This window comes from Micromys minutus (assembly GCF_963924665.1).
Source record: "Micromys minutus genome assembly, chromosome: 12".
Lineage (NCBI taxonomy): Eukaryota > Metazoa > Chordata > Mammalia > Rodentia > Muridae > Micromys > Micromys minutus.
The window spans coordinates 34,797,239-34,816,009 of record NC_137981.1 but is presented as its reverse complement, the minus strand read 5'-3'; the positions used below and the strand labels follow the sequence as shown (position 1 = coordinate 34,816,009).

The following is an 18,771-nucleotide window of genomic DNA, read 5'->3' as shown; positions in this document are numbered from 1 at the left end:
AGAGAATCAATTGAAGTATTAAGTGCCCCTTAATAGATGGTGTCCTGATGGAGATGCTCACACATGCCTGCAATCTTAGCACTTAGGAAGTAGAAGTAAAAGATCATGAGTTGAAGACTAACCTAAATTATATGGTTAGACCCTGTCTCGGAAACAGGCAAATAAACAAGCAAGCAACAACCACAACAAAAGAAAGAAAGAAAGAGAAAAGAAAACCACACGCATGGCAGACTGCCTATATGTAAAAGGTTTTAGGTTAAGAGCCAAAGCACAGAGTTGGAGAGATGACTCAGCAGTTCAAAGCACTAACTGCTCTTCTAGAGGTACTGAGTTCAATTTCTAGCAACCACGTAGTGGCTCACAACCATCTGTAATTGGATCTGATGCCCTCTTTTGGTGTCCCTGAAGAGAGAAACAGGTACTCATAGATAGAAAATAAATAAATGAATCATTTAAAAAATAAATTTAAAGCACCAAAAGAAAAAAGGGGGAGGTAATATAACAATCGCCATAGACTGAGGAGTTCAATATTGAGGAATTTAAATATTCCAAAGATGACTTAGAAAGAATGCCAATTATCTGATCTAGAAAGAAAGTGAGGATTCTCAGAGTACCAACAGTGTTCTGATTCTTAATCTGTGCATGGATACATGGGAATGTTGATTTGATGAATGTTTAACAAATTGAACATTTATTACAAATGCCCTTTTCTGTTTGCATATTATAAATAAAAGTTTGTTTTTAACTTTTTATAAAAAATAGTCTGATATGGTTTTAAATATGGTCTCATTGACATTTTTTATTTTGAGCAAAGGCAGAGAGTTTGATAGGAATCAAGCATTTACTTAGGAGAACATTCCAGAAAGAGGAAACCCAGCAAATATAAATCTGAATGCAGTAATGGAAATGTAAGAATCACCGGTACAGGACAGTATTTCGTACACCGGGCTCAACAAGAACACAGGAACCTGACAGCTTAGTACCTGGCTGCCAATCCTATAATTTTGGTTTGAGGCAATTGGATGAGTGGCATGGTAGACTTACAAGGCTGACATAATCTCATTCATGTTTGAGAAAATTGTTTGAGAAAACAAGCATCTAGAAGGCTGGTAGTTAGAGAAAAGATGGTTGTTCCTTGGATCTGTCAGTAAGAATGAAATTGGTGGCAAGTACTCAGATCCTGGGCCTATTTTCCAGGTCCAATCAGGGTGTCATGCTGAATTAAATCTGGTGCTTGAGGAGGGGTCGGGTGGGGATCCAAGGATGACTCTAAATGTGAATACTGGCAAGGACAGCATTGCCAGTTGTGGATGCTGACATGGGACAGGGAAGGCTCACAGGCAAGAACAGAGATTCACTTCTGAAAATGCCAAATCTGTCATTCTGAAAATGACAGTTGGATCGATATTGCTGGGTTGTGGCTGAAGGCATAACTCTGTGAACCTATCTGTCTATCTAGATGATATCAAAATACTGTATATTCCCAAAGAAGCAAGGGTAACTGCGCTGGGAACCGCGTTGGGAACTGCTCTCCACAGCTGAGGATCTGTGATGACATTTCATTCTCATGAAGCCACTTTTACTTTGGTTGGCATCACCGATGGGTGGTGGAGCCAACACTCACATATCACAACCTTCTCTGTGGGTTTATGTTCCAAGACATAGACTTTCTTTCTTAGCATTCTCCCCCTCGATCCTCACCTTATCAGTTGTAACTCTAGCCTGACTGGAGATCCTGACAATACCCACACTCCCCCAAGAGGATGAGCATGCTGACCTAGAAAGGAGCTGTTGAGTTTATGCCCAACAAGAAATAAGATTAGGTGGATGTGATAGCCAGTCTTATTAACTCTACTGGATCATGGTGTTCCCAGATATTTGATTATTGTTCTAGATATAGCTGTGAAGGTATTCTGGATGCGACTAATATTTTTGAGGTGATAGAATAAGGGAGATTATGTTCCTCCTGTGGGTCAGTCATATCCACATACTAAGAATCATTATAAATCTGTCCTCTCTGCTTTAACTGTGACTGAAACCCATACTAAGTCCCCTTATTCTCAAGCATTCAAACTGACTGACACCATCCCTGTGACTCTCCAACAGCCCCAGTGCAGACGTTGTAACTCAGCTTTCATGCCAAGTTAATCAACTTGTTCTAATCAATATCCCCCTCTCTTGGTCACAGAGAGATGATAGAGGCATGTATTGATTACCGATGGGTATACATCTGAAGGAGTCTCTAGTGGGTAATTTCATCATGTAAACATCAATGTGTGTATGTATCCAAACCAAAATAAGAATAAACATCACTACATGATATGGGACTCCTACCATATACGCATTCTGCTAATGAATGAAACACCACTATATGACACACAGTTACATGTACATAGATACAAATTCACACATCACATACACAGTTGGCTCAGGTTTGCCAGAGAGCCCTAGTTATTAAGCCAGTCCTCTTAAGAGCCTAGGTCATTCTTGATCTTGTCACAGTCTTAAATGAACTCCTCACCTGTCTGATGCAGTGACTCTGACTCTTACACAGCTGGCCAGAGAGAAAGGTAAACAAGACTCGTTGGCAGGGCTATGCATACATGTGCCCACACATTTCTCATCTGAACAGAAGCTTCCTGAATCTTACCGGTGCTTCCAAGCCATAAGCTTGTGGGTTTCCTGAAATACAGCTGGGACATATGTGCCTCTGGAATCTCTAGTGAATCATTGGTTTCCATAAAATGAAGCCCGGAAACTAAGCCACATACTAAGGTGGCCATACTTGCTAAGAAATCATCTCATTCTTTATGTCCTTTTGGTGCTCTCGGGAACAAATCTGGAACTGATTCCTAGGGTTTTTCAATTCTAAGCTACCTGTCTGCTCCTTTTTACTGCATAGTGTCTGCCACCATCAAGTGACGCCAGTGACAGTGGCATATGTATGTAGCACATTGGGAGAGTAAAAATAATGTAGACAATATTAAGTTCAAGGCTTTAAAAGTAGATAGAATTCAGTATATTTGGGCAGTTATGCAGAGGTGTTTATATTTCTAGCTCCTAAACTGGATTATTTTTATACACAAACTTATACAACACTAAGCAGTGAATAAATACAATAGATACTATAATAATTCATTTATGTTGGGTATGGCTTTGATAGAATATCATGATCAAGACAATGAGTAAAAGGGAGCATTGTCCATCATGGTGGAGAGGCATGGCATCAAGTGGTAGCCATGGCAACCAGAGCTGGAAGCTGAGAGACCACATCTTAAACCATGAGCATAAAACAGAGCTGGCAAATCAGAAGTAACTTGCAAAGCCTGCCGTCAGTGACATACTTTCTCCAGCATGGCTGCATCTCCTACAACCTTTCCAAACAGTGCCGCCAACTGGGTACCCAGGGTTCAACTCTCCAAGCTCACTGTAAACATATTCTCCTTTAAGACACCATACTCCATTTCCACAACTGACTTCCTGACAAAGATACTGCAGATTACATGCCATGCTATAGGGTGTGTGTGTGTGTGTGTGTGTGTGTGTGTGTGTGTGTGTGTAAAACAAAAACTCAGCAAAGTTAAAATAACTGGCAAGTGTGAGACTTATTTTAATGTGCTTATTTGGAAGTTTCAACATTGAATGAGAAGCTGTTTTAAGAGTCAATCAATACAATCACATAAATACACAATTTGTGATGTCCAAGAATGGTTTCTTATAGTAAGAATAATAGATTGATTTATAAAAATGGGAGGTTAAGCCCAACATGAAACTCTACAGGTAGAACAAGAAGTTAAAACTTCATAGACTAGAAAACAAAAGTACACCCCCATCCCCGCAAATCAATGGTCTTAAAGTGAGGCCCACTTATTGATGGCTGAGGTGATGGCAGACAGGCTAAACAAGTCCATTGTCTTGGTCTTTCCAGAAGACATTAAGGAGACTTTCCCTGAAATCTGAGAGGCCAGTGAAAGGAGATCAGAGAGTAGGGAGTAAACAGGATGTCCCAGGCCAGGAGATAAGTCACAGGCACCAAAACATCTGCTGGCTCTGATTAACGGACATCAAGGGTGAAAATGAATCCTTGCTTGAAAAAAAAAAAATGCTTAGCTTGCCTTGCAAACAGCCACGAAGCTACAGGACCCCTGGGTATTAACATGGGCCTCTTTCAGAAAAGTACTGGATGTGTGGTTAGTAGATTTATGAATACCAGCACATCTTAACAGTAGAGGGAATGCATTGAAGAATAAATGAAATAGATGAAGAATGAACAGCCATAATGGGGAAAACAAAAAGCCAAAAGTGTGTACAGAAAACACCAAAGCAAAAGAATTCATCATTCCTAAAAAGGTAAGTTAAAGTATCAATAAATTCCTAACTATTTAGGTATTTAGGTCAATTCAGAGGTAACATATCTACATGAGGACTAGGCTTTAGAAAGTAATGGGTTGGGGGCCCTTGGGTTCAGATCTTTGAGAGTTACTGGTATGGGGATAAGTAATTATTCACACATATTTCTTCTCATCTCCAGCCTAGGCCCTCTTTGCAAATCCCCTTATATCCCAGTAGTACCCACTTCCTCTGTCAAACCTTACTATCTTCAGTTTTGGCCTTGGATGTTTGGTACCATACATAATAAAAGGCTCCAATAATAACTGCTGTGCTTCTGCTGATGACACATCTTTTTTTAATCTTACCCCTTTGAGCAGAAGCAGAGTGCGATATTTTCTGCAGAACTAGAAAACAGATACAACCTGCCCAGGGAAAGGAAGAAGGTGAGTCCATGTCTCCCTTTGGCTTCTAGAAACACTAAATGCTCCCAAAGGAAAAAGTGCTGCTACACCCCTCCCCCAATCCTGGCAGAAGTGCTGAAGAGTTCTTTACCATAGGATGTGGGGCATTAGGGAAAAAATTGATTTCTGTAAACAAGAATCCATTTACATATTACCTTCTTCGCCTATACCCACCCCCTGACACACACAAAACATGCAATATCTTTGAAATGATAGAGAAAACACACTGAGGAATGGTTAGCGGTATGATTTCTGCTAGGTCCTAAAGTGGCTCTAGGACTGAGAGATATGCGGACATAGATTACAATATAGACTGGCAAATGCATTAACTAAGACTGTCCCTACTCTAAATGTTAAACTTTAGGGAAGGAAATCATGTTATTTGTAGGTTATGCCCTTAGCAAAGTCTAACACAGAGACCACCTCCTTGTCCAAAGGTCATATCCAGAACGCTGCCTACAAACATGGGAGAGCTGGCCCTGGACAGAAATAATGCAGTCATGTAACCCTGGGAGGCAAATGTGTTTCTACTTATACCAGGGCCCGGTCCAGCCTTTCCCACAGGCTCTTCCTAAATAGGAACTTGGCAATGGGATTAGCGGAGCTGGAAGGAACGTCCTTGGCTTTAGAGGTGAGGCCCGTCAGGGTCCCGAGGAAAGTCAGGCAGAAGTTCTCCCTGCTGGTAATAACACTGTAGAATCAGTGTCATATCCATTTTATTAATTTTCTTGACAGGCAGATCTTGTTACCATGCAGGCACCACAAAATCAAAACATACGCATGTCAAGTGGCCCCATCTGTGGTGGGCCTCTGCCAAGGCCCATGTCACATCAACACAAGGAAGGCAGAACCTAGTCCCTCTGACCATGTGCTGGGTCCTGGGAGCAAACTTCTGTTGGAAGAAAACCACCAGAGCTCCACTGAAAGAGCCAGGGCAGTTCTCCTGGTGACAGTTTGTTATCCTAGGTCTGGCCTCCTTGGATTGAGCAGACAAGCCCAGGGAGACACATGGCTACATCTGGCTTTGGTGTGCCATCTCTAAACACAGCCACACAGACCTCCCCGTGACTCCCATTTCGCCCGCATTCAGCTTCATCTAAGTAGGAAAAAGGGAACCTGGATTAATGAAGACAACTAGAGGCAGCCAGTGACTTGGGTTTGTACCTGGGTTTGAACTTGAAGTTCTGTTGAGCTGAGGTCTATGGGCACAGAGTAAGCCTGACATATTTTCAATCAAGTTGTCATTCACTACGAACACTGCCACAATGATGACAGTGGGGTCCAACAGGAGTTATTCTCAAACTCATACTATGAGAATTACCATTGTTTAAACAATGCCAATGACATTGGTACAAAGGAGAAGACCTGACAGACATCCGGCTCTGAGTAATGCAATCCATGGATATAGTGTGCCAGCTCGACTGCCTAAACCAACACTCCAGAAACTTGCTTAGTCAGGCACCATGACACAGAGGTACTCAAGGACCCGGGCCCTGGAGAAGAGAATGGGCTCATTCTCTCTCCACACTAGTTGGTCCAGCAGCCATCTGGAGACTGGGAGTGGCTGCCCAGTGAGCTCTGACAGAAAGATGAACACACCCAGACTGCATGTCTCTCAGGGTAAAGACTCAGTTCATCTTTTAGTTCTCCATTCAAATAGCCATGGCATGTCAGCCTTACTGGCCCCCTTGATTGTGCAGAAGTAAATAAATGAATTATGTTGTTGGGGTTTGGGCTTCAGCACAAGCACATGGTCTGCATTTATCCACACAGTGAGAGGTCCACCAGCCACTTGATATAAAAGAGGAAAATGATAATTTTCTTTTCTTTAGGCACTCTGGTGCCATATGGAACATATATAAATCATATTTTTGTTTTAACAGCGGAGGCTTTGTTGATAGATAAACATGTGGTTTATCTAAAAAAAAGAGAGAGAGAGAGAGAGGGAGAGAGAGGATTGTGCTTTGAACAATCATTTAATGGCCACGGATGTGCCAAATAAAAATAAAAACATAATTTTGAAAGGAGCTGGCCTCTTTCCCAAATCTGTAACAAGGAATTTCTTCTCAACCAGAGAAGTTAAAGCCCGTCGATCTGTTTTGAGTTTAAGCTGTGCTCTACTCAACCCCACGACAAATGGAATCCTAGGCTGATGTGCTCTAATAAGACAAGACGTTACCTTTATGAATGACCTCATGGAGAAGAGATTGGCAAGCATTGTGGAGAGGCCTTGAGCCAGACAGCTCTGGGCTATGAAACCCAACTTGAGCTCTGCAAGGCATATTGCATCATCACCCTCTTTCCAGTTCCAGCTGGGGATGTTGAGCAGATGGGCCTGTGGGAACAACAAGAGGTATGAGACCCTGTTCTGCTCCATGTCAGAGTGTCTGAAATCTCTTCTGGGAACCGCTGCATTGTCCAAGGACACTGGGTCATCCAAACTCATTCTTTCTTCCCCCTGCCTGGGTCTAAGGACTGTCGCTAGCTTCTATACTTAATGTTCAGCAGACTTTGGCCTCTTGGCAACATTGCGTCTACACTCACCAGGCCCGCATCCTCCTCTCAAGTTTGCTACTTAGCTAGATTCCAACCAGAGGGGATTTTTCTCTTGTGAGACACACCAGCCCTCAGCATTGAGAAGTCTAGTTAGCTTGTTTTTAAAGTGGCTCTCAAAATTTTTCAGATTGCCAGATGTCTGTGTGCTCTTGCATATTTTTTTTTCTTCCTTCACAATAATCTAGATTAGTGATGGCCCAAACGTGAATGGGTGCCTGCATAACATGTGCAAAACCTACAGGATGTTGGTCTCCACCTCTCTAAGTTTCTAACTGGTTAGATCTGGGGTGGAGCTGGAGAACCTGTAACTCTACATGTGGGAAGAAATCTTGATTCTATGGAGGCCACTGTGCACCACAGACACAGACATTCTGCAATCTCTCTCAGATGAACTGTCTTATGGCACAATTAGGTCAGAGCCCAGCTCATAAACCCAGAGGCGTGCTCACACAATTATTCGCTGGTGGCATGCAGCAGAGAGTTGTTCATGGCAGAGTGAGTGAAAAGGTTAAAATCCAGAAAGTTCTCTAGTGTTTGGGGATTTACAAATAAAAACAGTAACAAAAATAAAAGAGATCTGAGTGTCAGGGTCCACAATTACATTAAAAAATATTGATAATATAAGTTTGAAACAAGAAGACAGATCTAAGAGAGTGTCTGTGAGGGAGGGAGGGAGGGAGGGGGAGAGGGGGGAGCAGGGCATAAGTGTGTAGGAAAATGAAACCTCAGTTAGAGGCCATGGGATACATGACACAGAAAGACAAAGCTTGCTTGTAACAGTCTCCAGAGCAAAGAAAAAAGACTTTATTCTGTAAGAATGGGCCACATTCGTTCCATGGGATTTGATCCAGTTTTAACAGTCAAACTTAGAGGGAAGTGGTCAGTTGAAGAATGGCCAAGGGACAAGGATAAGGACAAGAAGAGACGAGTGTTCCGGAAAAGATCTCTGATCTCTTGAGAGACAGTAAAGAGATCCTGAAGTGCTCAAGATACAGAGGGACATCCCTGGGGACATAGGATGATTATCACATCTGGATGCCTCAGGTCGTGCTATGTCAAGATTAGTGTCACCATACTCAGTTCTTGGAGCCAGAATTAGGACTGCCCTAATATATATTAAAAGAAAGCAAAGGGTTTTGGCTTGTCTGACAAAGAAACTTCCTAAGGATGAAATCTGTCTAATAAATAGGAAGACTACTTAAAAAATCACAAGGTCTTTATTCCTAAGACTTAGCATTTTCCCAAGACACTGCAGTAAATCATGTTTTGTAGAGGAAGTTGACCAAGAGTCCTTCTAAGTCCCTGTTCAGTCCAAGATTCTATGGCTCTGAAATTATTTCTCCCTCTGTACCAGCAAACTGGAGCAGTAAAAGAGACTTCCTGTCACTTTTGGAACAACAGAGGCCAGTTGCAATAGAAGGATGGATGATTCCATTTGTAGAAACAAAGAGCAGAGCCCAGGCCTCTTTGCTTAGAGAAACCCCACTCTTGTGAAATGCCTGCTTGCAAAATCCACCTCTGTGAGAGTCTCCAGTCCTGAGACAGCAGTGGTTACTGCTGGAAGAATGACTGCTTGCTCCCTAACCCGAGTAAAACAGGCCTGTGTGCGGGCCAAAGAGAAGTGTGATTTGTGTGGAGCTGAGTACCAGAGGGTCTTCTGCGCATCACACACTGAATGCCAACATATAGCCCCACCTTATCTCCCATTCCTTTCCTCATTCTTCCCTAGCTTAACACATCAGCTTTTTTTTTCTTCCATTTTATTGCCCTGGCATGGTATAAAACACTTTCATCCATGTGGAGAAATCCTCTTAGGAGAAGAATGATAAATTACATCCAAGTAATGAACTGTGTGTAACAAGAGATTTTGGTGGTCTTGTCCCCGCAGAGACACAACATAGCTTCCATGACATCTTCAAATAAACAATGAAAACCTTGAAGAAATTCTGTCCTATCTCCATGCCATCCAAAACATGTGGTTTTGACATGTAAGCCTTGGGTCCCCTGTGTCACTTGGGTCACATATAGAAAGTCATATTTATTTTAAACTTTCTATGTCTCCTCTTATTGCAACTGTATTTTCTGCAGTCATGGGGTGGCAGGAAGCAGGGCTGAAGGGCCAGTGGCCAAGAGGGAAGGCTTTGTGCATTAAGCCAAGAGAGGATATTGACCTAGGAACTCATTTTTGTTTATTTGTTTGTTTAGTTTTGGAAACTTCATTCTCTTTCATTTGAGGGAAATTGGGTTTGGTTTTTAAAAAATGTCAGCATTTCTACTCAGGAATCAAGAGGCAGATGCTTTTTAACTTGGCAAAGAGAAAAGGTAGGTCCAACATTAACCATACCCTTCCTCCATTTATGCTACTGGATCACCATTTCATGGAGAACTAAGAAATGTGCTGGCTTGGGAAGGCAGGAAAAACGAATTCTGGTCACATTTATTTCTCTTACTATAAATTCAGCCTTGGAGAAACACTGTGAAAAATGACAGCGTCTATCGATGGGACAATAGCACTCTCTGGTCTGCATCTTCTGCCAATGTCTATTCACTAAAGGACCATATACTAACAGCTTCATCCCTGGGGTGGTACTCTCTTAGGAGGAAGTGGAGCTTGTGGAAGGTAGAGTTTAATAGAAACTTTGGGTTGTTGAAAGCATTGCTTATGAGAGGCTAGCAGGGTACCAATCAGCTCTATCTATTTGGTTTGATGGATAGGAATCGATCCAGTGCTTTTTCTCAGTCTCTCCCAGAATGGTGTATTGCCTCATCACAAGCATAACTAAACAAGGCCCACAGCTTCCAAAGGTTTTACAGCATGCATTTGTTAGAGTGACAGAAAGCTGCCCGTGATGATTTGTGTTGTCAACTTGACAGAATCTAGACTCATCTAGGAGACAGGCCTCTAGGTATGCCTGAGAAGGATTATCTTCATTCTGTTAACTGAGGTTGGAACACCTACCATTCCCTGACTGGAATCCTAGACTGCATGAGTGGATAACAGATCTGATCAAAGGGATCTGATCTATGTAATGTGACATGGCCAGCTCCTTCACACACCTGGTAGCTTGACCTGCCCTCCATGATAGACAGAACCTTGAGCTGTGAGCTGAAACAAAACCTTCCTCCATTGAGGGACTTTTGTCAGAGTATTTCATCACAGATGCAGGAAAGTTACAAAGGAACTGGTTAACATGGCTACTTCTCACATGCCATCCATGATAGGCAACCAGGACACTCAAAGAACTAGCATCTATTATCCTAGGGCTTAGTTTACAAATCAGAGACAAGAGCCTTTTTGATTAGAGTGACTTGGGGGAAATAAGAAATGCATTAACAGGTGAGTTATTAGGATGAACACTTTTTTCTGGCATTATATCTTCATCCTGTGTCTGAATAGTTTCAAACCCTGGACTTCTTCACTCTGTGCTCACAGATGGCCAAGCTTTGAAAGTTCTCTCTGTGAAACTTAACCACTGTAAACAGACCCATTTTGGAGAATACTATTCTTCCCCCAGGAACCAACGTTTGGTTCTGTGGGCTACTAGGCCATTCAAGTAGAAGGCGGCACTTGGCTATACTGTCCAAGTTTGCTGGCTGCCGAGTGACCGTGATTTGTGCTTACCACAGTTGATCTGCCTACAATAGAGCTTTGACTCCTGCTAGTCTGAAGTTACACTGGGAAGCTAAAATGCACAGATGGCCCAATGAGGACTAAATGAGATAATGGATGTCAAAGCTCTTTTAAAACCATAAAACAGGACACAAATGTCTGTAATTATTATGATGACAAACTCAAGGCCAGCAGTTTCCCTGTATCCCTCTAGGCTCTAGAATATCCCCCTTTACATCACAGGGGTTTGACATTGTTTTTATTTCAAGCCATGTGTCTAACTGTGGGAGCAATTGTGCCCTCCAGAATATTCTTCTAGTGGCATAGTTATCATACACACACACACACACACACACACACACACACATCAGGTCTTTCCCAAGTGCATGTATAAGTGGGTGGCATTCTATGTGCTTCTCAGATGGTATGGCAAAAAAGGGCACAACAAGAAGAAAATGTTGAAAGTGAAGGAGAGTGTGTGGGAAAGTTGGGGAACTCTTAGGCAAATTCAAAGTAATAAAGCAGGGGGAAAAACTGTCTACTCAAAAATCTAAGAATAATCTAAAAAAAAATAAAGTCAAGAGGACTTCTTTGTTTAAAACAAAAATGCAGAATGAGAGGAAAATGCCCTTTGTCAAACTTACTCTATTCTTGTTTCCTTACTAATCTAACAGTATTCTGAAAATGATCTTGCCTGACCCAGAAAGCCAAGTAAAGTAGGGTGGTTCTAAATGAGATGTGTCTTAAGCAAATACTCCTGGATCCATTGATGACTTCATCACAGTGTCTAAATGGCTGGATTGGAGATTCTGTCCAAGATATTTTGGTGGCTGTATTCTGTAGTCATCAAATGACCAGGTACCATCTGGCTCTGAGGCTAGTCAAGTTGCTTTCAGTTTGACAAGAACTACACAGCTGAAACACTTCTTACTTTCTTGAAGATGCTACATCAGCACCCGTTGGAAAGAGAAGAAAAGGAACTGACATCTCTTTCTAAACATACAACATTAATTTTCTTATTCAGTCTAAATTCAGCCAAAAATCTAAACAATCGCTTAAAGCACTCCCACACTAAATGAGATTTCAAGTCACAAATGAAAGAAGGAGTGTTCCTTGCAGCAGGAGCTGTCACAAGTCACAGCCTCACTAATAAAAGCCACTTCCACCTACAGAGGCTGCAGTCAAGAACTTCTGCAGGTTGATGCCTGTGAGTTACTGAGAGCCCCCCCTTATCCTATCCTTGAGTTTTCAGGGACAAACAGGAGATTCACCTCCAGTGCCTACCAACAAACCAAAGAGTAACAGAATTTCCAATAGAGCCACCTGCCGGGGGCTGGGCAATGGTTGGCACTGGGCAGCAGTTCCAAGCAGTGGGCCAGTTGCTGACAGCAGGACCCACTCAGCAATGGCCTCTGATGGGCCTCCACACAGCAAAATGGGCGAGCCCTTGCCAGCAATTAAGAAATAATGGAATGGTGCTGGTGGCATTTGGCTGAGCAGGGTTTTCTCTAGGTCACCTGATGGCTTGTTTTGCAGAGAATATGGCCTATAAGATGGGACATGCTGTCACGCATAAACCTGCAGGGAGTTATTTCTGTTCAGTCAGGACACCTGGCCCCAGGTACTGAGACACCTCCAGTTTCTGAGCTCCATTAAGAAGACAACTGATATCACATCAAGTAGAACAAGATGCCACTTTCCCTCCTCCAAAGCTGTCTAGAGAGCTCAACCACAAGCCAAGCGATAGAATGCTGTCTTTGGATAAGAGATCTTCACGTCTGATTCAGTGAGAGGAAATCACAGGACAAGCAACACTAGCTCTCATGCTCTTTCTGCCTGGCTCCCACTGTAAACCGTAACACTGGGAACATTTATGGACTACTCTTTGGATAAACTGCCACTTCTCCAAGTATTACTGGAAAGATCCCCATTCTGAATTTGAGGATGATGTCATGTTCTGCTTTCTCTACCCAACTTGGATTATGTTCCTTCAAGTGTACCTGGTCACACATAAAGAAATCCTTCGACTGTCTGGTACAGTCTTTATTCCTTTCCTGATCAGTCTCTAAGGGCAGAAAATCAGATTTTATCTTCACGGGTATCCTGCCCCCTGAGTAGCAGGATGAGTGTTAATTATAGAGCAAGTATTCAATAGATATTGACTGAATGACTGCAGGGCAAAGAAATGCAAGTTGTTGGAATTTAGGTCTGGACAGGATCTAAGAACATATCAATATTTCTGAACCAAGGGGTTCAATGACCTCTTCCTGAATGAATGAACCAGTACAAGAAGGCATCAAAAGGTATTCCCTTCCAATGACCCACCACCACAAAAAAAGAAAGAAAGGAAGAAAGAAAGAAAGGAAGGAAGGAAGGAAGGAAGGAAGGAAGAAAGAAAGGAAGGAAGGAAGGAAGGAAGGAAGGAAGGAAGGAAGGAAGAAAGAAAGAAAGAAAGAAAGAAAGAAAGAAAGAAAGAAAGAAAGAAAAATAGAGGCTGCTTTTCATGAAGAACTATCCTAGGGAGATGGGACGTTTTAAGTATGGCTTTCTTTGCCAGGCCTCAGGGTAAGTGTATGTGTGTGCTTATGTGAATGTTTATGCGAGGCTGTGTGGGGATGGGAGAAGGTATCCCCAAGCTCTGAGGATGCCTTCAGGCCTGGGAGAGTCTCAGCACCTACCTTGTTGTGATACTGCAGCATCTGAGTAATGATCCTGATCTTCGGGTGGTAGTTCTTTATGGAGATCACTCTGAAAGAGAGAGAAGCAGAACTGAGCCAGGGTCATCCTCGAGGCATTGGGTGCTAGCCCAGGGACAAATGTCTTCTCCTCACTGTACCCATAAATGAGAAATGGCAAGGCAGTAATTTCTGGCATATATTAATAAATGGCATATATTCTAGGAATTTTAAATACCAGAGATAGGCAGGAGTAGTCATGGGTCCTATGACTACACCATCACATGTTGGAGGCGGGTGATCAGAACTCTAAGGGCAGACTTCACTAGAGAGCAAGTTCAAAGCTAGCCTGGGCTACATGGGACTCTGCCTTTAAACACACCAGGGACTCCTGTGTTGCCTGGGAGATGGAGTAGAAACTTGAATGGACTTGAGAAGTGTGCTTTTGATGCTTATAGTCAGATAATGCAAGTCTAGACCTTAAGCCTCTGGGGTCTACAGTCTCCCGGTTCCTGGTCTCCAGTTAACAACTTGAGACAATGATGACAACTCAAACAGACCACCTGACCAAATGGCTCTGATTATCCCTGTTTTGGACATTCTCATAATGTGACTTTTAAGAAGATCTCTCAGAATATGATCAAGGGCTCAAGGGCTCTGCCTTCCACAGCGTAATGATGACTTGATCACTAGTTCAAGTGAAACCTCGGCACCCTACAGAGATAGTGATCTGGTGGGAAATCCCCTCTCAATGCCCCCAGTCCTTTCCTGAGCCTGGCTGACTCCACCAGCCAGACTTCTTGGCCATCCCTTCTGGCAATCATGCTACCACAGGGAAAATGTAAGGAGCCCATGGGTGGAAACACCTGGTTTCCAGCACAGCTATTGTGTTAATGAACTGCGTGACCCTCCAGAAACTCCCTGGGCTCTCTGTTCCTGTCTTCTCATCTGTACACTGGGGCAACAGTACCTGCATTGTTTACTTCACAGGCTTGGTCTGAGGAGCAAACGCAAGGCCAGGACCAGATGTTAAAATGCTTTGAAATCATTAAAAAGCCACACATGTAAGTTATGGTTTTTGTCATTACCAACTCTGTCAGAGGTGACATTGTACATTTCCTTCTGTGACAAGGAAGGCTAAAGAATGGAATTCCAGAGAAAGGCCCACCTCCTAAGTCTCATCAGGAACACAAGCACAATTATCTCGACTGCCCCCTCAAACTTCCCACCCACCAAGCTCCCATCTTTACTTTGCCACCTTTTTATTTTTTTCAAAACTGAAAGGGAGAAAAAAAGATGGCAAGGGGCAACGAGATAGCAGACTCATCTGAGGAAACTACAGCAAGTGAAGTGGGGAGACTGTCTCTGAGAAAACCTGTCTCTGCCCACATCCACCCTGTGCTCTGCACTGGAAGGACCTCCTCTCTGAGAGAGTGTCACATTGGCCACTGCTTGTAACTCAAGGATTCTGGGCCCGTCAGCCTTTGGAGTGGTCCACAGTGCCAGGCAGCTTTCTGCATTAGCTCATTCCAAATGCCTCTTTGACATTTTAATTTCAAAAGCAGCAGATTGCTCTCATTAGCTAAGGAGGAATATACAAATAAAAGAAAAGCAGTGCCCACACTTAACCCTGAGCTTCCCACTCCCTTTTGGGTCTTCCTCCTTATCCTCCTTAGCGGATGGCTTAGTTGCGATCCTGATCCTAGTGAGCTCTCTACCTTGACATGCCACCATTCCCCCTGTGTGCTCAAGTCACCTCTCCGTGCTCAGGGTTTGAATAAAATATGCTAATTATGAGCAGTGCCCATTTCAAAGTTACCATCCACTTCTATTTCTCACCACACAGAAGAAATAAAGTATATATGCCAGGAACTTCTCTGTGAGCTCAAGACCATGCGTTTCATCCTCCTGGTTTGTTATCACTACAGAAAAAGATGGAGCCTTGCCCCTTGAAGGACTATGTTTTTATCACTTAAAATGACAGGGGAAAAAAGGATGTGTCAAAGGGTAGGAATGCTATTTGGTCCATTTGGAAAACCACAAGGGAGACATTCTAAATTAAAGCGGACGCGTGTGATCACTTTCTAATGAGTAAGGATATGTGTTCCTGTGTGAAGTCCCCAAGTCATCCTCTTTGCAGCCCAGCAAACCAAGTCATTACGCACAGATTTCCTTAAAACATGGAACTGAGCCCACTCCAGAAGGAACAGGGAGAGGAGATGGTGCCAGATTGCTTCTGCACTGGCAGGGAAGACACTGGTGGACAGACTCGAGCAGCCTAAAAAATACCAGAGGAATTCCTCCACCTTGTTGATGGGACAGTTCATGTAACTGGTGAATACTCACTAAAGCCAAAAGGAAGTACTCACGAGCATTATATAGAACCAAGGGCAACTTCTCAATCCTCACCTTGAGGTAAATCCATGGGTCCCAGAGAAGCAAACTGCAGGTAGCATCTGTATCATGTCTGGTCCAAAGGACAGCCATTCGCTCCCAAGTGAAAGTTCTTGGGATTATAGGGAAAATGAGGTATTCCCCTTTGTCCATTCTCTCTCCAAATAACTCTCTTTATTATCCTCACCTACCCCAAATGACTATTGCGTAATTTACATCAGAGTGGAGACAAATTCTAAAAGGATTTTAGCTAATGAGAGGAAAATGCTTGGAGTTTTGGGGTTATTTTATAAATATGGGTTAGATGACAAATCTGTGGGAACAATAATAGCTAAAGACAACATTTTTTTTTTTTCTGAAATGGGAGTAACTTAAGGCATTAGAGGTGGGGTTAAAATTAAGCTCTGAGAGGCCTAGCCTGTGTACAGAAAAGGTACAAACTAGGGGTGGTCTAGGTGGTTTTATCCACGGACCATGATCTATTAATGGGAAGGTGGAGGAGAAGGAAGAGGAAGAGGAGAAGGAGAAAGAGAAAGAGAAAGAGAAGAAGACTTCAATCGAAATAGAATTAAGAGATAATCTATATAATTCGGCATCTCAGAGATCCATGCTAATGTTAAAACCACTGCGTAATGCTCGTCTGGGGAACCTGAGACAAGCAAGCTGACCAATAGCTTTCCGGGCAATAATGGTCAACCTGATGTAAACACACAAAGGAAGCACCAACAGGGGTTTCTCAGCTATCAGCATTTTGTGTCAGTCTTTTGGAGAGGGACCATGCTATGCATTATGGGAAGGTTGGCAGCATCCCTAGCCTCTATTCACAGGGTTGCAGCAATACCCTCTGCTAGCTGTGTCACGTGCAAAGATCTCCACGTGCTGCGGAACATCTGCTGGAGTTAAGACCAAGTGAAGACATCTTAGATCTAATTCCTTTCAGGTGACATAATTAAAAAAAAAATCTATAAAAACTTTAAGGTTTTATGGGTATGTGTGGGTGTAAGTCCACACGGAGACAGAAGTCAAGCACTGAGTGTTGTTTCTTAAATATGGAACCCCCTTGGAATTTTGAGCCAGATCTCTTGGTGACCTAATTAGGCTAGGCGGGCCGGCCCATGAGTCCCAGGGATCTGCTTGTCTCTGTTTCCTTTGGACTCAAGGATGCCACCTTACTTCATCTTTTAAAAAATGGTTCTGGCGTTCAAACTCAACTGCCCTATACTTAAATACCAAGCACTTTACCAACTGAGCTGTCTTCCCAACTGTGTGCGCATACCATTTTAATTCAGACCTGCAGCTATCTTCCCTTTCCTAGTTCTTTCTCTGGGAATCTGAAACCCAAGAGCAACCATCAGTATCGGGCATCCCATCTGCTAAGTGTGAACTTCCTGTTGGCGGTACCCTGTACACCAACACTCTTCAGCTCCAGCAGCTCTGTACAGGCGTCGTTGTTGGGTTGTCCATGAAGGAAAGATGGTCCACAGAGACTGTCTACTGTCATAGAAAAGTTTGCATGTAGGATATTGGAAGACCACTCCAAGAACTTCCCCAGGACCTGATCCCCTGAGTTACCTCATGATGTTGGAGGCATCTTCTGCATCTGGGTCAGCGCAGTATTTATTGGCAAGGATCAGGCATGCGTCTGCTGACTCTATCTGAGAGACCAAAAGGAAAAAAAATCATAACAAACACAAGCATATAAATAGCTACGTTCACCTGCAGTCTCTCTTTCTTACTAGCATTTTAGAGAAGCTAGTATTTTACTAGGAAAGGAAAAAAAACTATAAGAAAAGTATAGTTTTGTCAAAAGTGTAGGTTGCAGGTCAGGTTCTTGTTAAAGGATAAACATTCCAGCTTGAACCTGAGTAATTATGTTCTTCATCTGGCCTAGCTGCTTACAGACATGTTTGCTGAATTCCTTCAAATTTCCTTAATTAGGCCATTCAATCTTATCCCTACTTCCCCTGTGAAGGTTGGGGGGTTAAACTCCTTCCCTGAGGTAGGCATGTGAGCAACACGGAACTGAATCAACAAGAGGCTGAAGAGATGGCCCAGTGGTTAGGGACCTGCATGGCTCTATCAGAGGATGTGAGTTTAGTTCCCAGCACCCACATGGCAGCTCACAACACCAATAACTCCAAATGGAGGGCATCAAACACCCTCTTCTGACCTGGCACCAGGCAGTACACATGCACATATGCAGGCAAAACACTCACACACATACATATAAAATAAGAAAATCTTTGTAAAAAATTCCTTCATCAAACTGTGGGCACATTTTCATGCCATGTGTCCCGATGAGATATCAGAGCCTTCAATAGACAAGAGCTCTGTGCTATTTTTTCTCTTCACTGCTACTCAGGTATTCAAAGGGCAAATAATCTACACAAATGAAATGATAAGTTGCACATGGATCCAAAAGGCAGCCTACTGACTTATCTTAGTGTGAGCCAAAGGGGGGGGGGGGCTTGTTCTGCAGATGGACCATGAGTTTGATGTGCTAATAATCGCTTGCATTTAAATTAGGCCTGTGAACGAAAGCTATTTTCTCTGTACTTACGACTTGGGTCATGTCTGGATAATATTAAGACGAACTAGCCTACAGAAGCATGAGAGTTCTCATGCTTACCCGGGTCAGCACTTTCTTCAGCTCACAATGTTCCACGTCCTAGGCTGTCCCAGCATTTGTTCGGAGAGCTCTGGTTCCCTCAATGGTATGTCACATGTTCACTTAATGTCTCTT

At 43.0% G+C, this 18,771-nt stretch overlaps 1 protein-coding gene across 11 annotated transcripts in view; it reads right to left on the bottom strand.

The window, feature by feature from the left end:
- Positions 1-18,771, bottom strand: part of KCNMA1 (potassium calcium-activated channel subfamily M alpha 1) — a 666,778-nt gene that overhangs the window by 177,136 nt on the left and 470,871 nt on the right. For all 11 annotated transcript variants that reach the window (XM_080926078.1, XM_080926079.1, XM_080926070.1 and 8 more), the window contains 3 exons: positions 17,601-17,683; positions 13,638-13,707; positions 6,973-7,128 (listed from right to left, as the gene is read on the bottom strand). In XM_080926078.1, the coding sequence (XP_080782204.1) occupies positions 6,973-7,128; positions 13,638-13,707; positions 17,601-17,683 (309 nt within the window). The remainder of the gene's footprint in view (positions 1-6,972; positions 7,129-13,637; positions 13,708-17,600; positions 17,684-18,771) is intronic.